At 39.3% G+C, this 26,190-nt stretch overlaps 1 protein-coding gene across 3 annotated transcripts; it reads right to left on the reverse strand.

Moving 5' to 3' along the window:
• On the reverse strand, positions 1 to 20,262 carry ZNF507 (zinc finger protein 507). Of its 3 annotated transcripts, XM_071567625.1 has the most exons (7): positions 20,224 to 20,262; positions 15,331 to 17,459; positions 14,134 to 14,239; positions 9,597 to 9,711; positions 7,193 to 7,297; positions 3,950 to 4,084; positions 1 to 3,811 (listed from the first exon to the last, which is right to left on the reverse strand). In XM_071567625.1, exons 2-7 carry the CDS (start codon positions 17,452 to 17,454, stop codon positions 3,451 to 3,453), a joined length of 2,946 nt encoding a protein of 981 aa, XP_071423726.1. In that variant the 5' UTR covers positions 17,455 to 17,459; positions 20,224 to 20,262; the 3' UTR covers positions 1 to 3,450. The 3 variants fall into 3 exon arrangements, with proteins under 3 accessions (XP_071423726.1, XP_071423727.1, XP_071423728.1); XM_071567626.1 differs by lacking the exon at positions 7,193 to 7,297; XM_071567627.1 differs by lacking the exons at positions 1 to 3,811; positions 3,950 to 4,084; positions 7,193 to 7,297 and adding an exon at positions 8,213 to 8,266.
• Positions 20,263 to 26,190: the final 5,928 nt, after the last annotated feature.

Genomic DNA, 26,190 nt, shown 5'->3' on the forward strand with positions numbered 1-26,190 from the left:
TTTAACAAAAAAAGTTTATTACCAAAATACAATATTAAAGTCAATACGTGACAAACTCCCGTAAAGCAAAATAAATTATTCTAACATTGTACAGTATTCCAGAAGGTAGTTAGAGTAGTACTACAGACTTTGCTTCATAGTTCCAAACAGTCTTCTATCAGGAACACAATCCTAGAGAGAGCTTAAGGCATGCAGCTTAATGTGCTGGGTAACTTTATAAAACAAAACTCATCCTAGTTAATAAGATACAGTATCAAATTAACTGCAGTCTTTACATGTCAGTTTTCTAAGGTTTTTTTTATACTTTGGCTATAAAAGCAGCGCCATAGTGTTACAACACCTTTTCTTAAAAAAATACATGTACCCATGTCCATGAATATCAAATGCAAATGTAAATTTCTATTAAATATATCTTAACAAATGTTAACTTTGAGCACCAACTGTACATTTCTTCAAATGATTAAATAAGTGCTTATGAAAGAGGAAAATACAATAACTCTGAGTGAATCCCACTCTGTATTTCCAGGCATGAATCAGGAAGATGAAAGATGCAACCACTTTTCAGTACAGCCCAGTATGAATGAGGTTCGCTCTTCAGTGGAAGTGTTGGCATTTAAAAGAGAGCTGCAAGTTACAGTTTATGTCACAGAATAAAACCTAATTTAAACAAACAACAGGTGGATAGTTCATCACCTGATAGTGCTGTGACAAGCTCTGAAAATATTTTAAAAGCTTAAAGGAAGGGGAAAACCACAGTGCTTGTGACTTTGAAATGCGCTTCAACCCCCTTACAAAACATGCAGCCAAGCCAACCAGAGGCTTTTGAAAGCAGAAAACCTGAGCAACAATTGGCTTTCAGAAAAACTAAGTCTATAATTATCTTACATGCAGAACTCCTGACAGTCCGTGGAAACTGAGTGGGTAACTAATGGCAAGCAGCAGGGAGAGAGCTAAAAAAATAAATCTCTGTGTATGTGGGAAAGAATTCTTTGTTGGGATTGATCACGGTTTTCAGTGGCAAGGAGCTTTCTACTATTTTATAGGAACATGAGGTCAAAAAAAAAAAAGTAACACGATGGCAAAGAACAACTGTGAATAGACACAACATCCTGCTCAGTAACCCCACGGCTGGTTCCTGGTGTGCTCAGCAGTGCTGCAGGTGTGGCTCCCACAGACACCAAACTCTCCCTTTGGATTCACTTTTTAAGTCTTGGTTCACTGTCATCTCCTTCTTAGCTTATGAATGCAAGTTTTTCACTTTTATCTTTCACTAGCTGAGCAACTTTAAAATAATTATCCCTTTACACAAAAAGAACAATATGGTAAGTATTGCTTGTGTGATACTGACTGGTAGTTTAGCATTACTATGGAGACTGTCCTCTAATTTTTGCAACAAATGGGATCTCTGAAGAGAAAGTTGAGATATATTCCAGATAAGGTACTATTTTCACATTAATTCTATACTGAAAGTGAAATATTGGTGTCAGTAAGACAATATGAATATCCCATTAAAAGTTTACTATCTCTAATTTGAGATCGTGTAAATAAATAATGTTTTTTCAAATGTAAAATCCATCTGTAGGAACACAAAAATAACTTTTAACTGAAAATAATGTATACTTAATGTCACATATGTATTTAAAGTATCTGAAATATCTGAACACAAAAATGCTTTGCCCTTATATCCTGATCAGTTTTTAAAGGCAAATGTGTACTTTCTGCTATTTTATAAACAAAATAATAGCTATTTAACCCAAAGAGTAAGTCAAATTGAGGAAATTTCTTGCAAACAAATATCAAATGTACTTGAGGTCTTAGTGCTTTTAGCCTGGCCTTTCCATTTTGTGCTGCTTCGTGAAGCTGTAAAAAACCACCTGTTTTCTTTCCCTGGTTGCTACTTCAGTCAGTGACAGCACAACAAACAGACACTCCACGTGCCACCCAGTAACAGCTGATTTCTGCAGGCAGAAATGTATAAATAAAGGAACCAGAAACCACTGATTTGCTAAGGGTAAGTAACTTCTTGAGTAGTGAGCCACTAAAAATCAGGCAACTGCACCCCCCTGTCAGGAACCAGGCTGGCTGCTCTTCATCCACTATTCAGTAAAGCAGCAATACCTGCCCCAACTAGGAAGTTTAACTCTGGCTGCTAAAGGGCTTCTGTGGAAATGCCACTCCTTCATTTAATTGAAAGCTGTATTGCAAACAGGTCAAGTAGCCAACTTTAAAAATAACCTCACAAAGTTAGCACTGTAAAATTAGCCATATAATCATATCCCCCAAACTGATACACAGATGAGGATCTTCTACTGCAAACTGATGTAACTGTAAAAACAACAAGAAACCAAAAAAACCCCACACTGTAATTTCAGAAGCTTAAGGTTTTAAAAGGGAGGGATTTCTGTTATTTCTTAGAAAACAAAGTAATCTCTAACTCACTTAATGAATCCATACTATATGCACTAGTAAAATGTATTCTGTGACTGGATACACTTTGGCTTAAGACACTGTTTGCTTTTTTTTTTAAATAAGATTTTCTACAGAAAGGTTATCTTTCAGCTCATTATTTCTACAGTTACAGCTCTGACAGACACAGGGGAAACTCAGCCAGCCCGTGGAATTTCAGAGATTGCCAAAGCATGTAGGCATTTCTCAAAATCCCAATTTGTGCTCACCTACATCTTTTGGAATCTACATCATTTTGTGGCAATTATTGTTCTTGTCTTGTTCTCATTAAAAACATTGCTCAGTAATTGCAAAGTAATCACCATAAGGTTGTTTTTTTAAATAGTTATGCTGAATGTGTCAAGAACACCACTGAGAAACAACAGGTCATTATTTGAAAGGATCTTTTATACACTATGAGTTGGAAAGATGTCAGTTTTTAGTTAGGATATAGTCAGACAAATAGCTATTGGCAAAATGCTTCTAGGCCCTTCAGCTCCTGCTGCTCTGCCTTCCAGAATCCAGGCAGTGGGGTTTGTGAGATCATACTGTAAAATTTTTATCTGGTCTGTTGCCAATTTCAAAAAAGAGGGTAAAAAAGCTCTTTGCTGAATTACTTGGAAAACAACAAAGAGGGAGGAAGAAAAAAGCTTTTCAATTGATACAAAGCTTTCACAGCTTTGGGTTTTAACATACTGTACTAATGAATTATTACTGATGAGTAATTGACAAGAAAAGAAGCAAAACCCCAAAATCCTACATTCTTGGCACCATATGGAGAAATAACAGGTTAAATGGATCATTCTATTCACCACACTTTGTATTTGTCTCTTAAATGATTCATCAGTCCCTGCTTAAAATATTGTACTTCTACTGAAACAAGGACTCAGGATGGGAAATCAAGTTTTGCTTGCAGTTCTTTTCTTTAGCAAGTTTCTCAGGCAAAATTAGCAAAGCAAGAAAATAATTCACTCCAGGATATCCTCTCTTAACTTACTGCTTCACCTAGTTTATATTTTGAGTCATGCTGTGGTCCTTATTTAGAATGATGTTTATGATTTCACCCTCATGTTCTTTCATGTGATCCAGCAGATTTTCTTTGTCGGTCGACTCAAAACCACAAATGCAGCAGCAGAAGAGAAGAACACAGTATTCTGAGGCAAGATGGGGTGGAGTGGAGTTCTTTTCTAAACTGCATGAGGTATTCAAGTTAGGCTTTTCATTCTCATCAGAACCTGACATTTCATTTGTAGTCTGGTTAATGGACTCTGCAAAAGACACCAAGTTGTCTGAACTTCCTAGTACAGGTACTGTACTTTCATCTGTGCCTTCTAATAAGGTTTTGTCAGTGAGCTGTCCTTGAAACCTGAAATAATAGTAAAAAAATGAAACAAATATCAGAATGTACAGTTGTTCTATTTTGATAGGAACTTTATTTTGGATCAGGGTTGAGTTTTATGAAAATTCTAGATAAAAAAGGGCTTCCCAGTAAATCAAGACATACCTACTGCTTTGTGAAATTGCATCATTAATGGCCTTATTCACTTGTTCATAGTTGTAATTTTGGTCACTTGCATGTTTCCACATGTGGGACTTCAGGGATGGAGGATGGCTACACACATATCCACAGAGAGAACATCTAGGGGAAAAATGGAGAAGGAAAAAGAGAAATATTTACAAATTAAGTTTTATTAGTTTAGTAATGGATTAGTTCTTTCAAAAGGATGAGTAGAGAGATACATGTCAATCTTCTTCTTGGTCCCCCTTTTCAGTTTCTTAACTAGGTTACAGTACTTTGCGAAGATTCATCCTGAAATATAAGACTATTTTTAGGGTCTGAGAATTTTTAAGTGAGTTTTCTGATTTCTTAAACAACTGAATTTAATCTTATCTGTTTGGCCTGTTGTTTAAACACTGCAGAAATGCAGTATTTCTGATGACTGCAGAAACAGCGTGTGTGCTGGGGTGGGATCTGGCAGACAGGCAGTGAGCTCTCTCTGCCTCGGCTCTGAACCAAGCAGGAGCTGTGTAATCAGCACTGGTAATGTCAATTGAACTAATAAGGCTGCTGTAGCATAGATTGGTTTATTTAAGGATCACAGAATTGTTGCAGTTGGAAGGGACCTCGTGAGATCACTTGTTTCAATCCACCTGCTCGAGCAGGATCAGCCACAGCTGAGGGCACTGCCCAGTCAGATTCTGGATGTATCAACAGATCAAGATTCAGACAGGTGACCATTTTCTCCATAGAGTTTTTCATCAGCTTGGGTACCACAAGACCAGATTTTCTATTTCCCTGTAAAACACCATCTTACACAGTAAAGAACAAAACCTCAAAGAATAAACCCTACAGAGAGATGTGGTGTATATTTATGGCCACAAGGAACCCAGGACTGATCAAAACTCATGTGAATTTTTCATATATGAACATACAACAGAGGAGTTTTTTTACATGTTTCCTAAGATGATAAATGAGCCACCTCAGCATAAAGGAGATGAGTGCAGGGCATCACTCCAGAGCAGAACCTCACACGTGTGAGGATGATGTAGCTCCTTGTCTTTTGGCCACAGAAGTGACTTTGGAAGTCCTCAGTTTCCCAAATCACAAGGAAAAGGCCAGACACAACCAAGGTGACCTTGAGCTAATAAATTATATCTAGGAAAGCATTTCATTCCTCAGTGAGAGTAAGATGTTTTTGCTCAAGCAGTGTGACCCCAGTAAGTTACACTATTGAGACTGTTAAAATTACTACTATAACAGTTAAGATTTTGTAAATTTTAAAGACCTTTTCAGAAATATAACCTGGAAACACAGGAAGGCCTACATAAAAACATGGTATACACTACAATTCAGTAAGGTTTTATGACTTCTCTTAATGGCAGTAGGATACAGTCTTTAAATGCCTTGCAAATATACAGGAAAGTATTTCTGCCCAGCAGAAGATTGCAGAGAACAGCAAAAATCTCACAAGTTGTGTGAAGGCACGGAACATTACCCTGCTTATGTAGCAAGGTAATTCTGTCCTGCTGGGGAACAACAGGCATGTCCTTCAAGCTCACTTTTCTCTATTACTTTATTTGGAATGTAGTATCCTCTTTTTCTCTTTTCCTTCTAATTTGAAACCTTACAAAGAAAATGGATGTTTTCAAAGATAACCAAGTTCATTCTCAGATTGAGAATCTTAGTATCTCTATTAAGGCTCTTACAAAATAAATCATTAAAAATAAAAGGCAGACCTTATAGTCAATCTACAGATAAAATCAGGCCAAAATAAATTTTTTTTGAAAAACACAAAGCTGAACAAATAATCTTCCTTCCATTCCATGTGCACATGTATCCACCAGCCTGATTATACATATGATTTTTCTGTGCCACTAACACAGCTTGGTCAGTGGGTTGGTAACACAGTGAATGAACCTGCAGTCCACTGTTTGTTTTCATCCCTTTTTCATTATTCTCTCATTTTCTGAAGAATATTAATTTACTCATGTGATTTACTAATAAGGTTTACTTTGCTGAGAACAGTATCATGAGCCAAATAGTGTTGACTACTTTAGGGTACATTTCAGAGACACAGAAACTCCAACAATTTTAGCATGATGCAATACAGTTAATGATCATATACTTAAAAATATAGTTACAGTATAAGCAACACATTCTAAGGGAAACAAAGTTATTTATTACTGAGTTTAGTAGTTCAATTCCACAGCATGATCTGCCCTACTGGTTGGTTGATGCAGAATTATTAAACTTTACTGTTCAAGTGTATCCTAAACTGATCTACTGAGGAAACAATTATCTTGCAGCTTTTGACAGACAAATTCCTTGGGGGTGCAGGGGCCAAAGTGTGGAGGTTTCCAGTAATCTCTGGTAACAGTAAGAGCACTCAGCAATACTGTATGAAGTGTGACAGCAGAACAAATAGAACTTGCTGTTTCTAGGAACATTATGGGGAAAAAATACAGAAGGACTTCTAAGTTGCAGAAAAAGCTTTTCCTGAGATGAAACCTTTATGTGAATGTGCTTTATTTGCATTCTCCCTGTTGCCTTTAAAATCTTCCACTAAGACATGTTCAGAATACTCCTGATTTTCTTTCCTTCCCAGTTTTCAGTTTTTGTTGCAAATTAGTAGTAGACAATTACACATATCTGTGCCAACTTCCTCACATGTATATACATAAACCACCCATACTTGAACAAACTATAAAGGACACTCATCACTTAAACATAATGACTATTTATACTAATTCTTAACTAAGTAATGCCAACCTGGATTCTAACTAACATGTATATGCAAGGGCTGTGCTTAGGCTAGGATATTAAACAAAGCCAGAGAACATTCCTGGATACTGGAATTTGCCCATCTATAATGTTAAGTATTAGAAATGCCACGCCATGGTTTTGGCACATGCATTACCCCAAACAATTCCAGGCATGCTTTGGTAATTAACATGGTCCAGAAAGTACTTGCAATAGGCAGTTTATATGCAACCACCACATTCTGGGAAGAAAAAGCTGAATACTGTACCAGAGGGAAGTCATGGACATGTTTAATCAGTGAGCATAAACATCACCCGGGAATGCTGTGGCAAATCTCTCTGGCAAAAAAAACCAACCCCAAACAACTTTCTGGAACAAAGAACAAATCTAGGAGGGAGGATAATAGAATCTGAACATTGCTTTGTGTTTTAACATAACAAAATCAGTACTATGAGAGCTTTTTGCCAAATGAGACCCGTTACATACTTGTACTGTTCCATTAGCTGCACTGCCTGATGCTCCTGGGGGTGCCGCCTCATATGGCACTTCAAGCTATTCATATTTGTGGTGGCGAAGTCACAGACTCGACACCTGAAGAGACAACAAGAAGTGAACTAATCTGACAATTACCTGCTAAAGTTGTTCCAAAAATACGAGAGCAAAGGTATCTAGAAAGACTAAAGACTACAGTTCAAGGCTAACAATATTTACAGGAGTCAAGTGATGATGTTGACCTGCAGTTGTTGGGCGGTGAGAATCTTCTGCAGCCCAAAAAAGCCACACCTTCAGCAGGAATGGTGGACTGTGCTCCTTCCTGACTCTGTCTCGTGCACCCCTCCTGAGGTGGGAAGCACCACTGAGTGTGAGGGCGATGAGGCTGCAGTGTCTGGATGGTGCCTGAGCCAAGTGCTTGGCTGTGCTGAGCAAAGGCAGGATGTGACCCTGAGGGCTGCAGGGGACACAGTGTATTTACACACCAGTCTTGCTCCTCAAGACCACGTATTCTACTTAATGCAACAGCAATGATTCCCATGCCATTTTAAAAGCCAAACTATCTGTTTAGCAATGAAATGTCTAAGTTTTGGAACATTAGAGCTGAAATAGAAATCTGTGACAAGATCAACATGTTTAGATTCAAGTGCCCTCAGACAAGTGTGTCAATGCTGTCCAAATTTTGTTGAGGGTTGGTTTTTTTCCTTACTTCTGTTGCAATATCTTTGTAAAAATAATTCATAAACCAGTGTGAATCTCAGTTTAGATCCATGGATTTAGATCTCAAAGTGTGACACAAATTCTATGCTATTCATAATTATCAACATAGTACCACACAACCTTCCTGTAAAGAACATATTTAAACAGAAACCATCAAGCTCAGCTAAAACTCTTATGTAATTGTTAAGACTTGTTTCTTTCTTTAGAAATGGTAAAACATCCAATACTTATAAAGTCTGGTCTACAGTGTGAAACAGTTTGAGACTGCAGGATACTTAGCCTGAGAATACTCACTTTATTTTTGAAAGGATTTAATTGTGCAGTATTAAAATCCAGAAGGTATCAAATCTACAAAAACACATCATTTGAGGCTGTAGAGCTTAATTTCCAGCAATTTTTGTCAAACAAATAATAAAATGTGTTTACAACTCTAAAAATGGCAGCCACAGAGTAGTTTGCTATTTGATCCTATGGAGGGCTTGAGGAATATGTGATTCAGAAGGAGAAATACCATAAATACTGGATCATTTATGTTTTTTAGGCACTTGCTTGAATATCCTGCCAGTTTTTCAGATTTCTCTAAGGGGTTTATGAAAAAATAATAAGAAAAGCAAGCCACATCAGTAGGTTTATATTTAGTATGCAGGAGTCTGTATCACCAGTGGAAAATTTCCAAGGGTTCCCAAATCAAACAGCAACTAACACCATGTACAGGACACTCTGCTGTATCTGCTGTTCCAACCTCACTAAGTAATAAATCATGGCAATAGGGAAGATTCTGAGGAGAAAAATAATCTATTTGTATTCCACATTTACTCTCTGAGCAAACATCTTGCAAATTCTTGCTAATATTCTAGGATATCATTATAATTCACAAATCAAAATACAACACACCTTAGGGGTTTGTTTACCCAAAAGAGAAATTCCCTGGCTGAGCTCAGCATTTCAAGGTGTTGAGTTTCCAGAATTTGTACTAAAAAGATAGAAGTGTATCAACTCCAAAAGTCAATTAAGTCAGATGTATTTTCTAGCCACTAGAGAGGGACAGAGATCCACACTGAGCATAGACTGAATTTGCAGGAATTTATGCAGCAACCAATAGAAAAATGCAGGATTTAGTTTTTTGCTGGCGACCTGAGCTAGAATATTACACCTGATTTTACATATCCAAGTTTCTATATAAATTCATATGATACCTTTGTAGAAAATTTATAAAATCTGATCCTAAGTGAGTGTGTTAGTATTGTTTGAAACCTGTGAAAAAGATGAGGGATGTGGTGACAAGATAAAGGGCAGAGTTTTGCCATACTCTGTAGTAGCCAGTGTTGAAGCAGCAATATGACAATGAAGAACATTTTACAATAAAGCAAATCCAGAATGAACTTAAGCATGCAAGGATTTTGAGAAATATATTATTCCTGTTGGCCAAAGTCCAACATTACAATGTAATTATTTCCCTTTCCACATGTGAATGCTTCAAACTGAAAACTGCTATAGCAAAAGATGCACTCTGGAAAAATTAGCAAATCTTAATTACATAAGTTTGAGTGAACAGCAAGTGTGGCTCCTTCAAATTTGCAGTTAAATTATGTAATTGCACTTGTTTAGCAATATCTTGCAACTTCCATGAGCAATACCCCTGTCAGAGGGAGGCCACGGGCGTGCCCGAGACACTGACCTGTATGGCTTGTCCGAGGTGTGAATCCGCCTGTGGTTCCGGACACCGACGTAGCTGGGGCTGGTGTACTCACAGATGTCACACCGGTACAGCTTCTGAACTGAAGACTTATTTCCTACAGGAAACAAAGTGCATTATTTTAGAGTTGCATCCAGCATTTTAATAAGGAGTTGTCAAATGATAATTTCATCACAATTGAATTATGAAACACGAGTTAACATTTGAAAGTAATACTTTTGTCTATCTATGAATATTTAATACTTTCAAAGTGTTAAACAGGCAGTGGGCAAAGAGATAATAAAGGCATGGTTTGTTTTACCATGCTGTTCTGCATTAGCCCTGCCATTTACTGAAATTATTAGAATTTTAAGAAAACACATTCTTTCTATGTGGACACTTCCCTTCTTCCTCCTGTTGGGTAAAATCCTGTGTTACAGCAAAAGGTGATGAAATGTGGGAACTGCTGAACCCAACAGCTCCACTGCTTTGCAGAGTGCATTGAATCAAAGAAAAGATGGGGATTGAGAAAGGATGAGTTTCAGGCTGGCAAACACAGGAAACCAAAGCAAAAGGCCTCCCAAAGCCTCTAAATCCTCTTCATCATCCAAATACACTTTTCAAAGGATATGAGATGATAAAAATATAGATACTGACCAGATGTCTTAATAAATAATTTGGAACTTCTCCAAATTACTAAAAAGCAATCAAGTGTAACAAAAATATTTTTTTCTTTCCAGAATGAAAAAGACTCTTGAAAAATTAATGGTTGCAGAGACAAAGGCTAATGAGTCCTTTAAGGCAGGAAGATGTGTGCTCACAAGTGCACAGCTGGAATGTTTTTGAGATGTGTGTAGACTTAAACAGCCCTGTTCCTGCTCCCTCACTGAACAGTGGAACTGCTTTGGGTTAAGGTATTAACATTTGGGAAGAGGGATGGTGTTTTTCATACAGGTATTTTCTTATTCCAGCCTTGCAGCACTTCATGTGGGTTTTTATTAGATTGAATCTTTTCATTATCAAAAGAACAACTAAGGATCTTCATGGTAAAACCTCTAACGAGACATTTTCTTTTTCTCACAGATAGGCATTGAATTATGTCAAAAAAAGTTTGAGAGATGTTGTTCTGAGGGATACAGTCACACAGTTTACTGAAGCAGAAAGGAAAAATTACCACTAATTAAACTTGAACTCCAAAATTCGGCACTTTTGTTTCAAGGTGCAAAGTCATTAGGTAGGGCTGATAACCCCAGAGGACTCTTGTGAAGAATATATAGTATATCATATAAAATAAAATAGCAATCTGAATACAATCTGAAATAAAATTTGAATAATTCTGTGTGTACCAAGATAACAGAAAATATATTTCATATTTTTCACTTTAAAACATGACACAGTGCTCACTCTTCTGGCATTCTTATAAGAAATAATATGGAAATAATATAACAGGCACTCTTTGCAAGTCAATCTTTAGGCAAAATATATAGGAATTTTTCCTACAATGTGCTCATATAGTACAATTTATTAGTTTTGGTTTTCCTTTAATGTAAATTATCAAAACAATCTAAATTATGTGCTTAGAGACTTTGGACCTTATATTTCTACAATTATTCTTTTATGCAAGCACATTTGTGTGGGAGATCCCAAATGAATCCAGGACACTCCCTGGGCTGCAGATCCAGAGGGGAGCAGGGGCTGTGTGAGGCCATTGCATGCTCTACTCAAATGGGTTTTCCATCTTAAATTCTGCAGTTTTAGAGTAAACTGCTTCCAAATGTATCTTCTGTTATGAATTTGGTATTTTATTGGGCAGGCAGCTTAAAACAAACAGTGTCTAATGAGATTTTAAAGCATTATGCAAACATATTAACTATTGCACAGTTCTGTGTGGCTCAGACCCCATAGCACACACTGAGGAACAATTATTTATACCAATCACTACTTTATATTTATTCCTTCAACAAAATGCACATAAATTATAATACATCAAATAATCTCTTGCTGTTACAAAATAGCAGTCATGTCCCTCATCCCCTCCACTGGCTTATTTCTTGTGTGTTTGGGGCCTTTTTTCTTTCTGGGCAGAGAGTATCAGGTCTCTTAAAAGTGAACATGGAAATGTCAGATCTTTGTTGTAGCAGCAGTAACAGGTGCTCCTGTAATGCTGCTTATTACCCAATTCCTTCATTATTAGGCATTTACAATCTGATCATACCCAGTGTCATAATGCTCCCTTTTAATTTATTGCACAACCATGATGCATAAAGAGACTTTTAGGGCCAACTATTTCATAAACAAGAAATGAAACTGCTCCAGCTCAGGCATCTTTCACATAAACAGATGCTATGCCATAAACTTCTTTGTTTTGTGTCTCTTTATAGGGATGACATCTGTTTGACAAGAGATTGCTGTACTGCAGTGGTGTTGCAATTTGATTATAAATTGGTTCTGAAATAATTTAAGCATTCCACTGTATGAGTTAATAAAAGTTTAAAAGGAGAACTGTTTTCATTCAAGCCACATTACCAAATTTCATGTAGGGTAAACAATCAATTAAAGTGCATGGTCGTAACAGTTGTAAAATAATAATAAGCAAAAAAATATTTAAAAAAATCTCCAAAGTAATTACATTAAAAGCAGGCAGATTTCTCAATCAGGGACTCATCTTTCATGAATGTTATAAGACCAGGATATAAACTGTAAAACAACCTCATTAAAACATACTAATTTCAGAAGCAGATAATCCTCTTGATTTTCAGTCACCTTAAAAGGACTCTCCCTCAAGAGGTACAGTATTTCCTAAAATCTGACATGTTTCAGGCATTGCAAGATGGATATTCCTGTATCATGACATCTTTAACAATCTGGGTTTATAGCAAAAAAAACCCATTGTCAGAAGTAACAGTCCAAGCTGTAACCAGCTAAACTAACAATATTTTATTTCCTATCACTTCCATTAAAATATTTATGCTATTGCTTCTGAAGAAAAAACCCCAGTACTTAATGGGAAACGTTCCCACTACCGGCAGACCCCCCTTAGCCATTTTCCTGTCTCTCCCTGACTTCAGGTGGCTGTCTCAGGCTTGGATATACTGAGCACTACAGATCCATTTCCTGAATTTAAATGCCTTCTGCATTGATGAGAGCAAAAAGGAGCTGGGGAGGGTCATTCTACCCGAGGCTGATAAGGTAATTAGCTTTTAAGTTTCTAACTTGTACACTGAAACCCAGAGAAGGAGCATGAGCCAAGAGAACAGAAGGCAGAAGTCAGGGATCTCATTCTACTCTGACACGGACCATGTTGCTTTGGAGTCTGCTGGTTCAGGCCATTCACCCTGGCTCAGGCTGGTTGGTACCTTTTCTCACAAGGAGTTGCATCAATTTCAGTAACTTTTGCACTCACTGAGCAGCTGTAGAGGAGAAAGTAGAACCCAGAAATTTCTACAGCAACCTAAGTACGTTACAGTGCACATTCTGCTGTCTAAACAAACAAGAGAGCAGAGCTGGGACAGAAAAGAGCTATGTGGACAAAATGGAAATACTTCAGCTCACAGTTGTTCAGAGACTACATAATTACTTGTATTTTTCCAAAGTGCTCTAAAATTTCAAAATATTAACAAATAGTGTTGCCTTCAAAATAAAAATACTGTTAATATTTTCAAGAAGTGTAACTCACCAGAGAGGACGATGCATTCACATTGCAATGATAAAGACTGGGTTGCCAGGATACTCCAGGGATTTTAACACCTCATTTTCTCCCCAACTTTAGAATTTGGTTATTTTTCCCCTATCTGATTACCTTAACTCATCAAGGGTTTGGGGTTTTTTGCTGTTGTTGTTTTAAAAACAAATACTATTAAATTACAAGCAGATACACAGTTAAATAAACATGGAGCTCTGAGCAACCTGGTCTAGTGAAGGTGTCCCTGCCCATGGCAGGGGTTGGAATGAGCTTTGAAATCCCTTCCAACCATTAATATTCTGTGATTCTATGACAATCCATACCTACTGTTACCCTGGAAACTATTACAGACACAAGTTGCATATTTAGAATGCCTTACATTGGCCTCTCTAGGGCTAAAATAAATTACTCATTTTGGACATTACCACAACTAAGCAGATCTAACAGAAGGAATGAAACTGTATGTACATGCTCACAGCAAACTACATTACCATGGTGACCTTAAAAAAAAGCCTTTGTTTACTGTAGGTGATTTGGAAAATACTGTAGCTGCTGAAGGAAGGCAAAAAAGATTTTTTTCTTAAAAATTCAGAGTAATATTCCCTGTCAGGTTTTTTTTTCACAAGAAATACCTGGTTCAGTTACAGGGGCTAAAAACATCCTACCTAACAATAAATGCCACCTCAAGACTGACTGAGGTAAATTTTTCACACTGAAAAGAACACACATTTAAGGTTATGAACAGGCACAAAAACAATTCAAGAGCAGGAGACCTGAAAACCTGTTTTACAAATACAGCCCACAACAGTAATGTTATGAGTGCCTTTTTGTAATTTCAGGTGTAAATAGATACAGTACCTTCTCTGTCTTCTACTTCATTGGAAACTATGGGCTTGTTGGATGCAGTTGTTGAAAGGATTTCTGGAAGACTGTGTTGTTCTCGTTCATGATTCCGCAGTTGGCTCTGAAAAAACAGATTCTCATGTTTAAATATACCCTACAAACATACAGTCATCCCTTGAAATGTATGTTAACACATGTACAGATTATCCCTTACGTAATTGTACCAGAAATAAAACAAAGTGTCATGAATTAGTAACATAAAGGATTGATGACAGTGACTGAGAGAATTCTGTGATTTGTGTTTATTTAGAAAATAAATTTTCTTCTTCCCTGATTTCCACAGACAACTGGCCACTGTTCTTCCTTCAAAATTATTACGCTCCCAAAGCAGTATTATATTAGACATTAGAGGCTTGTCTGAAAATTAACTCAATTTTTGTATTGCCTTGTGACTTAAGAATATATTAGTCCTGTTTCTACTTGCCTGGGAGGGGAGGAAAGAGAGAGCCTTTTGCTACTCTGCCTGTACCTTTTTTCAAACTAGGAGTAAATGACAATAAATATGGGATAGGTTTGCCTTACAGGAGTTTCAGCTGTGGAGCCTGGCATTGATGCAATCTATTCCATATTCCTGAGTACTGAACTGAGTTACACACACTCACCAGCACTAGTACTTAAAATTGCAATTAGGAAAATGGCAGAAGTATATTACTGTGCTCTGGTATGTGATCTTTCAAATCTAAGTTCTGCAGAACATCCAGACCAACACAACAACACAGGAAAAAAGAAAATGATTTCTGCTTCAATGTGTCTCATGTTACTCCGAAATGCCATGATTACATTTGCAAACTCACAACTGGCAGGCATGTTTGAGCATTCTTTTAAAGTTTCAACTATTAAGTTGCCTGATACTTCCATTTCTTCCTGTGGTTGTTACATGTGGCCAGAAAAACAACACAATATTATGATGTCTGTGACAATTCTCAGGAAAATAACTTATGTGAGGAAACAAGTTTATTTCAGTGGGTAACCCAGAATAATTACAGCTGAGTTGTATATTCAGCAAGTGCTGCTGGCAGTAATCCCTAATTGTAATTACAATGAAGCCAGGATGTCAGACTGAATTAAGTTAGAGACAGGGATCACCAGTTATTAAAAAGTGGCAAATTAGGTTATTTAGCTATTACAGACAGGCACAGGAAAGGCCTTTACCTTATAATGGAAGGATTCTTCACACTGCTTGCACTGGTACATCCTGGTTTTGCAGTGGTTGATCATGTGGCTCTCCAGGTCCTTGCTGTTGTCGGCGATGTGCTCGCAGATGGGGCACTGGTACGGCTGCCGCTGCCGGTGCACCCGCAGGTGCTGTTTGATGTAGCCCTTGTTGCCGCTGCTGTAGTGGCACAGGCGGCAGCGGTAGGGCCGGTCCGCGTTGGGGATGAATTCTACCAGGTTACTTGCAGGGATATTTGCATCGTTAGCATTTTGGCATTGTGCATTGTCTTGTAATTCTTTCAAAATGTCGTCATCGGAAGCATTCTGGTCTGTCCTCTCCTTCAGTTTTTCAATGACAGTGAGTAGTGACATACTGATGCCCATTTTAATTGGTGCTTCTGATAACTCTGGCCTTTCTTTCTTTATCTCAACTATTGCACATTCACTTTGGTTTAAGCCACTGAACTCTGAAGGATCCTTAAGTGAGGATACCACTTTAGAATGAGCCACGCATGGGCCATCATCTCCTCCCTGTCCTGCACCTGCATCCACGGCATCTTCTCCAGTCAGAGCCCTGAAGCTGGACCGTGTCAGTTCTGCAGCCCTGATGGGCATTGTAACAAGAGCTTCTGCTGCCAACGAGTGTAGTCGTAAAGACTCCGAGTTTGTCCTCCTTCGTGCAGGAGGCACATTTTCATCAGCTGTTACATTTTTATTAGCACTTAATTCATTATCTTTCTTCTCAGTATTATTCCATCCTATTACTACCTCTTGAATTTCATCCGAATGATAAACTTCATGAGGTTCTTCACAGGTAACATGGGACTCCTCAGAGATTAATTCTTTTTCTGTTTTAATGTCAGTGTTCATCAAGAATGGCTTTTCTAAGACACTTTCCTCAGCACCTGGCAAACGCTCCACTATTACATTAATGTGACCCTTTTTGTTTGGACTACAACTGATGATTTTCTGTGCTGATGACAGCAGGCTGTCAGTTATCACATTGTCCTGTGCTGTATCTGTTACAGTCTCCTCTACAACCTCTGTAGTAGGAGAATGCACCACAGACTCAGTTAGTATCTCCTCCTCTTTTATATTTGTTCCAATGGGTGACTTACATGACAGTTGTTCAGAATTGCAAATCTGAATTTGAAGAGCAGGTTCACTATGGATATCAAGTTCGTTGGTTTCCAAAGAAAGGACAACTGTATCCACACTGTGAGGTGTGTGAGTGACAACTGTCTCTGACAAGCTGGTGGCTTCATTTTCTTCCTCAAAGATGGGGTAGGAGCAATCCACCTCCCCCGCGTGTTTCCAGGCGTGTGTTTTCAGCATCCTTTGCTGGCCACACGTGTACCGGCAGATGAGGCAGCGGTACATGCCATACTGCTCGTACGTGTACCACTTCCTCCTGCCCACCTCAGCCACTGGGGCAGGCTGAGGTGCATCCTTACATTCCAGATTTCCTGTCTGTTCAGTCCCTGATTTGACACTTCCTTCCACTGGCACTTGCAGGAAGGAGCTTGTGACATTTACGCACTGCTGCGCTTTTGCCTGGATGCTTTTCTTACCACCATTCTCATGGTAATTATGGAAGTGGGATTCAATCTCTTCTTGGCTTTTGGAAGCAAAATGACATTCTGAGCACATTAATATCACTTCATTTTTCTGCCCATGTTGTTTTACATGTTCTTGTAGTGTTAAGAGCGAAGGTGATAGAAACTTACAGAGACTACACTGGTAGCACGTCACGTTTTTTTTGCTCTGCGGGAGACATTCAGTCACAAAATAATCTGCCTGTAACTCTTCAGTCTTTTTAGTAGCAATCACTGACAGTTCAATTGCTTTAGCTGGGATTTCACAGAGATCCTCTGCGTCCAAGGACTGCACAGAACCATCAGGATGGGAACGTTTCTTCCCTATTAAAAGGCATCTTTGTGACTTCTCACTTTCGACTATTTTGCTCAGTTTCTGGATAACGTGGATCAGTGGATCAGTTTTACATTTTCTCTGATCTTCGCTGCTCTGCAGTGTGGGGCCAATGACTGTCTCAGAAATCAGCACAGCTTCCTGCTCCCCAATATTTGGCACCAACACTGCAACGCTGCTTCCTTCTTCCATAATACCTGGGGGAAAGGGTTTGTACAAAACTGAGATTTATACAAGCACAATAAATAGAATACAACCTAGAACTATTTAGATTACTCTCTACTAAATACAGAAGCCACGGACTTCATGAAATCTTTCAGGATGCTACAGAAACAGCCAGAGATGCTGAGGACCTTTCAGGGATATCAGGGATGCTGTTCAATACAGGTGGACAGAACAATTCCAAGAGGGCCTCTAACAACCTGCCCCCAGGCTGTGCAAGGGCAAGATAAATATTTTCAAGTATAAGCTGATTAACAGTGTTAGAGCTATTCTGCTATTCTCATTTTCTTTACTAGGTCTACACTTCTCAGTGTTAAACACTTGAATACCAGTCATCAATAATTGGCATATTTATCTTTAAAAACCATGATATGATAATAAAAATGTATTCTAACATACTTTGATACACTGATGTCTCCTAGAGAAAATGACAATTTGCAGCAATATAATTTGCAAAAATAAGAATCATAGAATAGAATCATAGAATCGATTGGGTTAGAAAAGACCTCCAAGATCATCAAGTTCAACTCTTGGTCCAACTCCAGTCTATGATTTTTTGCCTTCATACCTTAGGAGAAGAAAGCAATTCTGGCATTTACTTGTATTAGTCATTTAACTGTGACTATTTTAAAGACCATTTAAATGTCAAATCATATTTCTCATTATAAATGTCATTTTCTAGAAAACCTACTAATTGTAGCTTTTCCTGTAATTCCTTAATTGTAGAGAAAATAAACTGATACTGAAGTTGAAAAGAGCAATTCTTTTCTGTTTTTGTGGGAAAACTATGAACAGTAACTATTTCCACTTACACTTCCTTTAAACATATCAAACCATAAACCACAGGCAATAATGTGGTACTGTTGGAGGTTAAATTAGAAGCCAAGATACATAAATTTACATGAAAACATACCTTTTGATGTGGGCAGAGCTGTGGAGTGGGGGGTGAAGGAGCTGGACAAAGAGTCTTACAGTGAAATTTACTTCAGAAAAAATGTCTACAAATAACCTATTCAAGTGCCACTACATACACACACATACATTTTAGACAACGTTTTTATATACAGATATTTGTCAGCCACCCCTGAAAATTTATGCAAAGTTCTTTCATGTGGATTTTTTATTTTTTTGTAAGAAAGAGAGGCCAAACCAAAACTTCCAGAACTGCTCCTAAAATCCACAAAATCCACTCTTTTCTACTTATGGATTTAGAATGCAGCAATATAATGCACAGACATATGAGAGGGGGTTCTGTGTTGTACATTTTCCACTACAGAAAAATTCCAGGCAGAACTACTCAAGTTACCATTATTTGCCATTCAATTTACAACTCAGGTTATCATCAGAACGATGAATATAAGCAGTGTTAGTTTTTTGGTATCATTTGCACCTCGTGTTAAATATTTCAACTTGAAAACTATTATTTGAAAACCACCCTATGCAGTTATATAGAAACACTTTGCTGTTTTGTTTCATACTGCCTATAACATGTTTAGAAGCCATTGTGAAAAATAAACAAATGTGCTTTTGCCCCTCAAAGCAGATTTAATGAAGGGTTCAAAGGAATAAAGTCTACTTGAAATATTTTTAAGTTGAGAATGAATTAAGGACACTTATAAGGACTTTATAGTACTACTTGAAATTACACTTGGTACTTTTAAAACTTTGTAACTGATGTTAATAGGCAAGTATTTCCCTGACCTTTTTAATCAGAAAGCAGCATAAAAACTAAGAGGAAAAACACTATACAGATTATAAAAGGAATATGCTGCCATAGACTGTTGCTGTGTCAAAAATGCCAACAGAGAGAGCACCTTTAGATGTACCGATCTGGGATGCTCTGAGCTGGTGAAGTTATCAGATGCATAACTATGGTCTGTATGTGTTATGTCACTGCTTGTTTGGAGTGGGCTTAATGCTTACTGCTCCAAACATCGGTTTTTAGAGGGATAATAAGAAATGTACACAAATTATCTGGATTTTATTGCTTTCACTGGAGGTGATTCAATCTCCCACGGCATAAAACTTGAGTCTGGCAACTGTCTGTGCCAGCACGTCCCCTTGGCACGACCTACACAGTAACCCGGGGTCTGGGGCTGACAAAGGGGCCGGAGGGGCCGATCCCGAGCGGAGGAAGCGCCGCTGGAGGCTCTGCTGGAGCTGCGCGTTTCCCCCCATGTCGAACAGCCCGGGCAGCGGCACCGGAGCCCTCGGGAGCTGCCAAAGCCCAGCCAGGCTCCGCATCACCCCCTGAGCCGGGCAGAGCTCCGACCGCACCGCGGCTGCCGCGGGCAGCGAAACCCCATCGGCCCGGACTGCATCCCCAGGGCAGGGAACGCCATCGGCCCGGACAGTGTCCCCAGGGCAGGGAAACTCCATCAGGCCGGCCCGACCCGCGCCCCGGGACACACCGAGAGCGGCCGCGGCGAGGAGCTGGACCGAGGGGAGGCCAGGAGGTGAGGACAGGACGGGACGGGAGGAGAGGGACGGGAGGGGAGGGAGAGGAGGGAAAGGAAGGAGGCGGCCCCGGCCCGGGGAGGCTCCCGGGAGCCGCAGCCGCCCGCGGCTCCGCACATGGACACAGGCGCGTGGCCCCGGGGCCGGCCCGCCCGCCGCTGCGCCCCGTCTGCCGCCTGCCCGCCCCTGCCGCCCGCCTGCCCGTCCGCCCCTGCCGCTGTGCCGGGCCCGGCCCGCCCGGCCGTGACCGGGATTCGGGGAACAAACCCCATCGCTCCTCACCTCCGGCCGCCGCGTCAAGATGGCGACGATGGAGACCCAATCACGTGACCCGCGGAGCTCGGTCAGGTGACCGGCGGTGGGCGCTGCCCCCGCGTCAGCGCCGCCCCCCGTTGCCATGGAGACCGGGATGTCACAGCCCGGGGGCTGCGACAGTGAGAGAGACACGGGGTGTGTGTGTGTGGGTGTGTGTGTGTGTGTGTGCGCGCGTGTGTGTGGGACAGTGGGACAGTGTGTGTGACTCTGTGTGTGACACCGTGTGTGTGTGTGACAGTGTGTGTGTGACACTGCCTGTGACAGTGTGTGACACCGTGTGTGTGTGGGACAGTGCGTGTGTGACACTGCCTGTGACAGTGTGTGACACCGTGTGTGTGTGTGACAGTGCGTGTGTGACACTGCCTGTGACAGTGTGTGACACCGTGTGTGTGAGACAGGGTGTGTGTGAGACTGTGTGTGACTCTGTGTGTGACATTGCCCGTGTGTGACGCTGTGTGTGTCACTGTGTGTGACACAATGCCCATGTGTGACACAGCCAGTATGTGACATGCAGTGCCCATGTGTGTGCCAGCCCTGGTGTGTGTGACACTGCCAGAGAGTCGCAGCCACGGGAGCGTCCCAGCCCTGCTGTGTGACAGTGCCGGTGACACAGTGCCGGTGACACAGTGCCGGTGACACAGTGCCGGTGACACCGCCAGCAGTGGCAGAGTCTCGAGCTGTGCCTGGTGTTCCCCCCCCGGAGCTGACCCTGTGCAGCCCCAGCGCTGGGGGATCTCCTGATGTGGGGCACCATCTGTTGTGTGTTTGCCATCTGCGAGGGTGTGGGTGGTTCTCCTGGTCCTGGGGCTTAGGAATGTGTTCCCCCGCTGCCCATATCCACGTGTTCCCAGAGAGCCCACAAGGACTACACAGAGACCACCACAGAGGGAGGAGAGACAGAGAGTTTATTTCTGCAGGGTCAGGGTTTATATGGACCTTGGAGGGATCCAAAACCCACCAAAAGGAAACAAGAGGGGGTTTGGCTTTGGGCCAGTGGGAATCAGGGGATTTACATTCAATAGCAAGGGGGTCAGGTAACATGCATGTCCCAACTTCCCTCCAGACCCCTGAGATACCTGTTATCTCAAGGTATCCTGGGAAGGAGAAGCAGTGGCTTTGCAAAAAAGACACTTAAACAACCATTTTGTACATTTAAACAACATTAAAAACATCAGTTGTTAAGGCATTATCAGTGGCTTCTTCATTCTCTTCACAAGTCTATTTCTGGAAGGACTTTTTCCATTTCAGATATTATAAATCAATTCCCACAATCTCCAGGCTCTCCTTGGCCCACAGTCCCCCAGTATTCCCTATCCAGTGCCATGCCAGGCAGCACAATGGCATCCAAGAAATGGTACAGTTTCCCCAAAAGGTGTTTTCCTCCAGCACAGCTTTCGATGGTGCAACACCTGTAGGTAAAATAACAACAGTTCACACATTTTTAATCTAAAATGGTGAATCAACGCAAATGACCCCAAGTGCAGAAACTGTTGAGAAGGGTCAGGACTTCTAGGCTGGCACAAATAGGGAGTTTTAAGCATACACTGCATGTCAGGAGCAACCTTGGAAGGTGCTGGGAGTTTCTGAGATGTTTCATATAAACCGAAAATTCAGGGAAATAATGAGCTTTAAAAGTGACTCATGGGAGGCTGATGACAGGTAAAATTGAGTTTTCATTTCCAGAAAGGGGCTCGAAGATGTGATGGGTCTGCACTTGGATTTGGAGGGATCTGGCAAAATTGTCAAAACTTTTTTCAAGTTCACTTCCTCTGACATCTGTGAGTCTTGTTAATGGTTGTACATTGTTTCATAGAGATATGATCTTTTTGGAATATTTGCAAATCAGGTATTATCCAAGAGATGGATTTGGTCATCCTTTCAATAGGTATCTCTAATTTTTCTTTGTTTCTTTACGTCCCTGAGTCATGAAGGTCTGTATAATTATGTGAAGTTTTAAGACATTTCAAACTTTATCCTACAATCTCTGACTTGCTAAGATAACTTTGGTAAGATTTTGGTAAGACTTTTTTAAAAAAATAAATTGCTGTGGGTAAAATGCAAGGGTACAGCCTATCTTCTCAACACCCATTAAATGCATGTAATTAAAGGGGAAAAGAAAAATTAAAGTTGTACAGTATTCACAATGTCAAAGGCAGTAGTAATAATAATGGCAGCTGGTTTCAGCTTTTTCTACCAGAGTAAGTGGAGCCTTTTCATGGAAAAGTGATTATTTTTCATGGACTTTTTCCCTTTAAAAGCTTTGTTTCCACTTCTGTATCTGTCATAGTTTAATTAACCACTTACCTGAATTGAATCACTCTTCTGGATACAGAACTCTCACTCTCTGTTTTCCAACCAGAACATGCCAGGATCTGATATATCTGGATTAAAAATACTGGGTTGGTAATGAGTAATCATCTCCATCACCTCTGTTACTCTTCTGTGTTGTAATTAAACTTGGACTAAGTAAAGATTTCATTATCTGTGTAGGTATGATTGTACAAAAAGACATATTTGGATTTTACACTTTTACATTAACTTGAAAGGCTTCTTAATTCACAAAGTTATTTTCCTATTTTTCATTTTCATTGTATTCAAGCTGAAGGAGACCTGAAACCAAAGGAAATTTGGATAAGGCAACTGTCCCTGAGCAATAGAGATGGAATTCTTGTATTGACTATAATTTGTTCAGAATGTTGATGTTTTTGTAAAAGTTTATACAAAATTGCTTCCTAAGTACTATAAATATGTACAGAATGTCGGTGGCATGAGTTTTATGGTAAACATTATAAGCTTAATTTAAAAGAGTAACACACAGTCTAGAAATACCAAGTGGATTTCGAGCTACATCAGCAAAGATACAATCTTGAAGTAAGTCCATGCAAAGTGTACACAGGTTTTTCTGTGCATTTTTAAAATAAGAGAAGTCTACATCTAGTAACTTGCCTGTACAGTGCCAGTTTATTCTTTGTTGCCTCAAACTTAAATTCTTTTCAGTTATCAAGATTAACAATTAGGCTTATTTTCATTAATGACTGTACCAGCAATGAGTTACATAGTTGTCAATGAAAAATTCAATTTAGCCCATGAGTTTTCTACACTTTCATGCCTGGCTGTTCTAAAATCATTCCAAAAGCTTTATAATTTTCATGTTATTATAATGTATTATATAAATGGGGTCCCCAAATTTACTGAGTGGACATTAAATAAAGTGTTTCACAGCTCTGTGTACAGCAGAAGTGAATCTTGCTTGGAGCACTGGCTGGAATGAAGGCTCCGGCTTTTACATCCCTCCCTGGGTGGGCAGTGACCAGGAGTATTGTGTGAGCACTTGGAGTGGCACTTAGAGAAGTCAGTTTTTAATTTGATATTTCCCTTAAGTTTCAGGCAGCCTGGGGGTGACCTTTGTCTATCAAGTGGATCCACCACAAAAAGGTGAAATTTGCAGTAACATTGCAAAACTGTTGGCAACTAGGAATTCTTCTGCTTTCTTTATAGATTCACTGCAACACAAAAGCCTGCACTTGTTTTTTTCCATTCTCTTTGGGTGACAGAATGTGTTTCCTATTGTCTGTACCCACATTCTGGGTTTATCTGTTCACAGCTGTCCTGTTTCTGGAAAAAAAAACGTTCAAAGTGCATAAAATGCTGTTCATTATCACATGAAGAAGGAAATGGGTTTCTCAGAAGATGGTGGAAGAATTTGCACATATTTACAAAGGTTTACATGTATTGGTTACTTTAATTTATCAGACTGGTATCGTGGGTGCCCTCACTGAAACGGAGACTTCCATGGGCCATTCTGAGCCTGTAAATACAGAAGTTTGCAAATGTCACATATAATCCAGGAAAATGCAGAGAGAATAAAGAGCAGGAAAGAACACTGAATAGGAAAAATTATATTGTGTTATTTGTTTATGGAGTAGGACTACATGATATTCTGGGAGAAAACATTGCGGGTGGATTGAGAATTGTTAGAAGTTCTGAGAAGTTCTGCAGGGAAGAATGAACATTGCATTGCTTCATTTAGAGAGACAACACAAGAGAGCAGGATGGACATGGAACGTTAATAAATAGTATAGAGAAAATAAATTACACTTTAAATACATTTCTCCTACTATTGGACTAAATAGGTATTCAGTAAAGTTGAATGGTTGAACTTTCAAAACAGGTAGGAAATTTTAGAATTCTTTTTTATTCCTTGTATATGTGTAATTAACCTCTGGAACCCATTGCTACAAGATATTGTAGAAAACGAAACTTGGCAAGATCTAACCCCCAGTATTTTTATAAACCAGGTGTTTGTATACATAGATAGAACATGTCCAGCTGTTCCAGACAGAGATATGTTAACTGTATGAAATGTCAGTGCTTTTAGTATTGAGACAAGCACTGATTGGAGTTACAAAGACTCTTCCCTCATGGAAGGGGTGTGTGATGTTTTAGTCAGGTTTAGGTTGCAGTGTTCTTTGAGGTGATTGTGCTCACCTGCTGCCAGGACCCGAATCTGGTATATATAACCATTTTGAGTAGTTAAATTTAGCTACTTTTTTGTTACAGCCTCAGAGCTCTTTGTGCTTTGACAGTGAGGCATTAAAACAGCAGAATTTATTTTACTTAGATGGTTTATTTTGCTTTACACAGCCTTTTCTGCTATAGAATTAGGAAAGTTCTGTATTAAGTGATATTTCAGCCGCAACAATGACATCTAGGGGCTGATTTATATGAATTTAATTTAGATACGTATCTCCTACTTTTGAGAAGATGGTTACTAATATGTTTACTAAATCTAAATTATTAGTATTTGCTAAAAAGCTGTAAATCTGATATATGTCATATATTCAGATAATAGCCATGACATTTAAAACTCTTTTTATCCCTCTTTTGTTTGCCCTTGATCTGTCTTTTAATTATTTTAGTACTGGTAACACTGCAAATCAGTGAATTTCTCATTCCTTTGGACCCTGTATTTTTTCATGACACGTTATCAAAGGATGAGATTTTTTCACTCTGTGCTTTAGGTATCCTTTTCTGTGATTAAAGGGAAGTCTCTTTGCCTCTGCTTTCTTATATGACTTATTCTGTCTCCTGGAATCACATCTACTTTATTTTGTACAGGAAATCAGACCTAAACCCCCTGTATTCCATCCCCTGCTTCCCTCAGCTTTATGGCAGTGTAGACACAGGCCTGACTCCAGATTTAAACCCTGTGATTCAGGGCCACCTCTAAGCTCTGTGTAAATCTAATTTTATGTGTGCAAGTAAGTGTATACGTAAAATACGTAATTGCAATTTAGAGATGATTTAACAGCATCTGTCCTATTATTTGCAAACTTACTTTCATTCCCTTGAATCTTAGTTATTTGACCATAAGTCACTTATTTGGAATTGCTTTTTACAGAAAAAATTTTCATATTTCTTTCTCATGGGCTTCTTCACTTATATTTACAACTTTTTCTCAGGAATAAGAGAATATATATTTTTTGCAAAATTCTCCTCATGCCATTCTGTGGAATACATTGTACTGTCTTCAACATATTGACTTCTCTTGGTATTGAGAAGAGACAACCAGATGAGCTGAAAATAAGGAGGTGCTATGGAAAGCTTCACATTGGCTCAAATCAAGGTGCTGAAATGTTCTCTATAATAAATAAAGGTATTTTTCCTGATAAAGCTCTACCAACAGCAACTTACAGACATTATAATTTATATAAAGTTACACTGGCACAGCAATGCTTTCACAACTGCTGTATCTGTTGCTTTCATCTGTGAAGTGAGTGAAAGCTTATTTCTGTCAGTGGTATTGGCAAAACATAATTAAAACTGCATTCTATATTAATTCTTACATAAAAATGTCACCCAAAATCACATCTCTAACTACTACTGGTATGTAAGTAGATGATTTTTATGAACTCAGCCCAAGTACCACAATGG

The sequence above is a fragment of the Pithys albifrons genome, chromosome 12 (assembly GCF_047495875.1).
Source record: "Pithys albifrons albifrons isolate INPA30051 chromosome 12, PitAlb_v1, whole genome shotgun sequence".
NCBI lineage: Eukaryota > Metazoa > Chordata > Aves > Passeriformes > Thamnophilidae > Pithys > Pithys albifrons.

Excerpts from the sequence above, each read along its gene's own strand:
- ZNF507 (XM_071567625.1), bottom strand. The coding sequence starts at position 17,454 with ATGGAAGAAGGAAGCAGCGTTGCAGTGTTGGTGCCAAATATTGGGGAG. Across the intron at positions 9,712-14,133 it reads TGAAGTAGAAGACAGAGAAG|GAAATAAGTCTTCAGTTCAG; the intron begins GTACTGTATCTA and ends TGTTTCCTGTAG. Across the intron at positions 3,812-3,949 it reads GCAATTTCACAAAGCAGTAG|GTTTCAAGGACAGCTCACTG; the intron begins GTATGTCTTGAT and ends CTATTATTTCAG.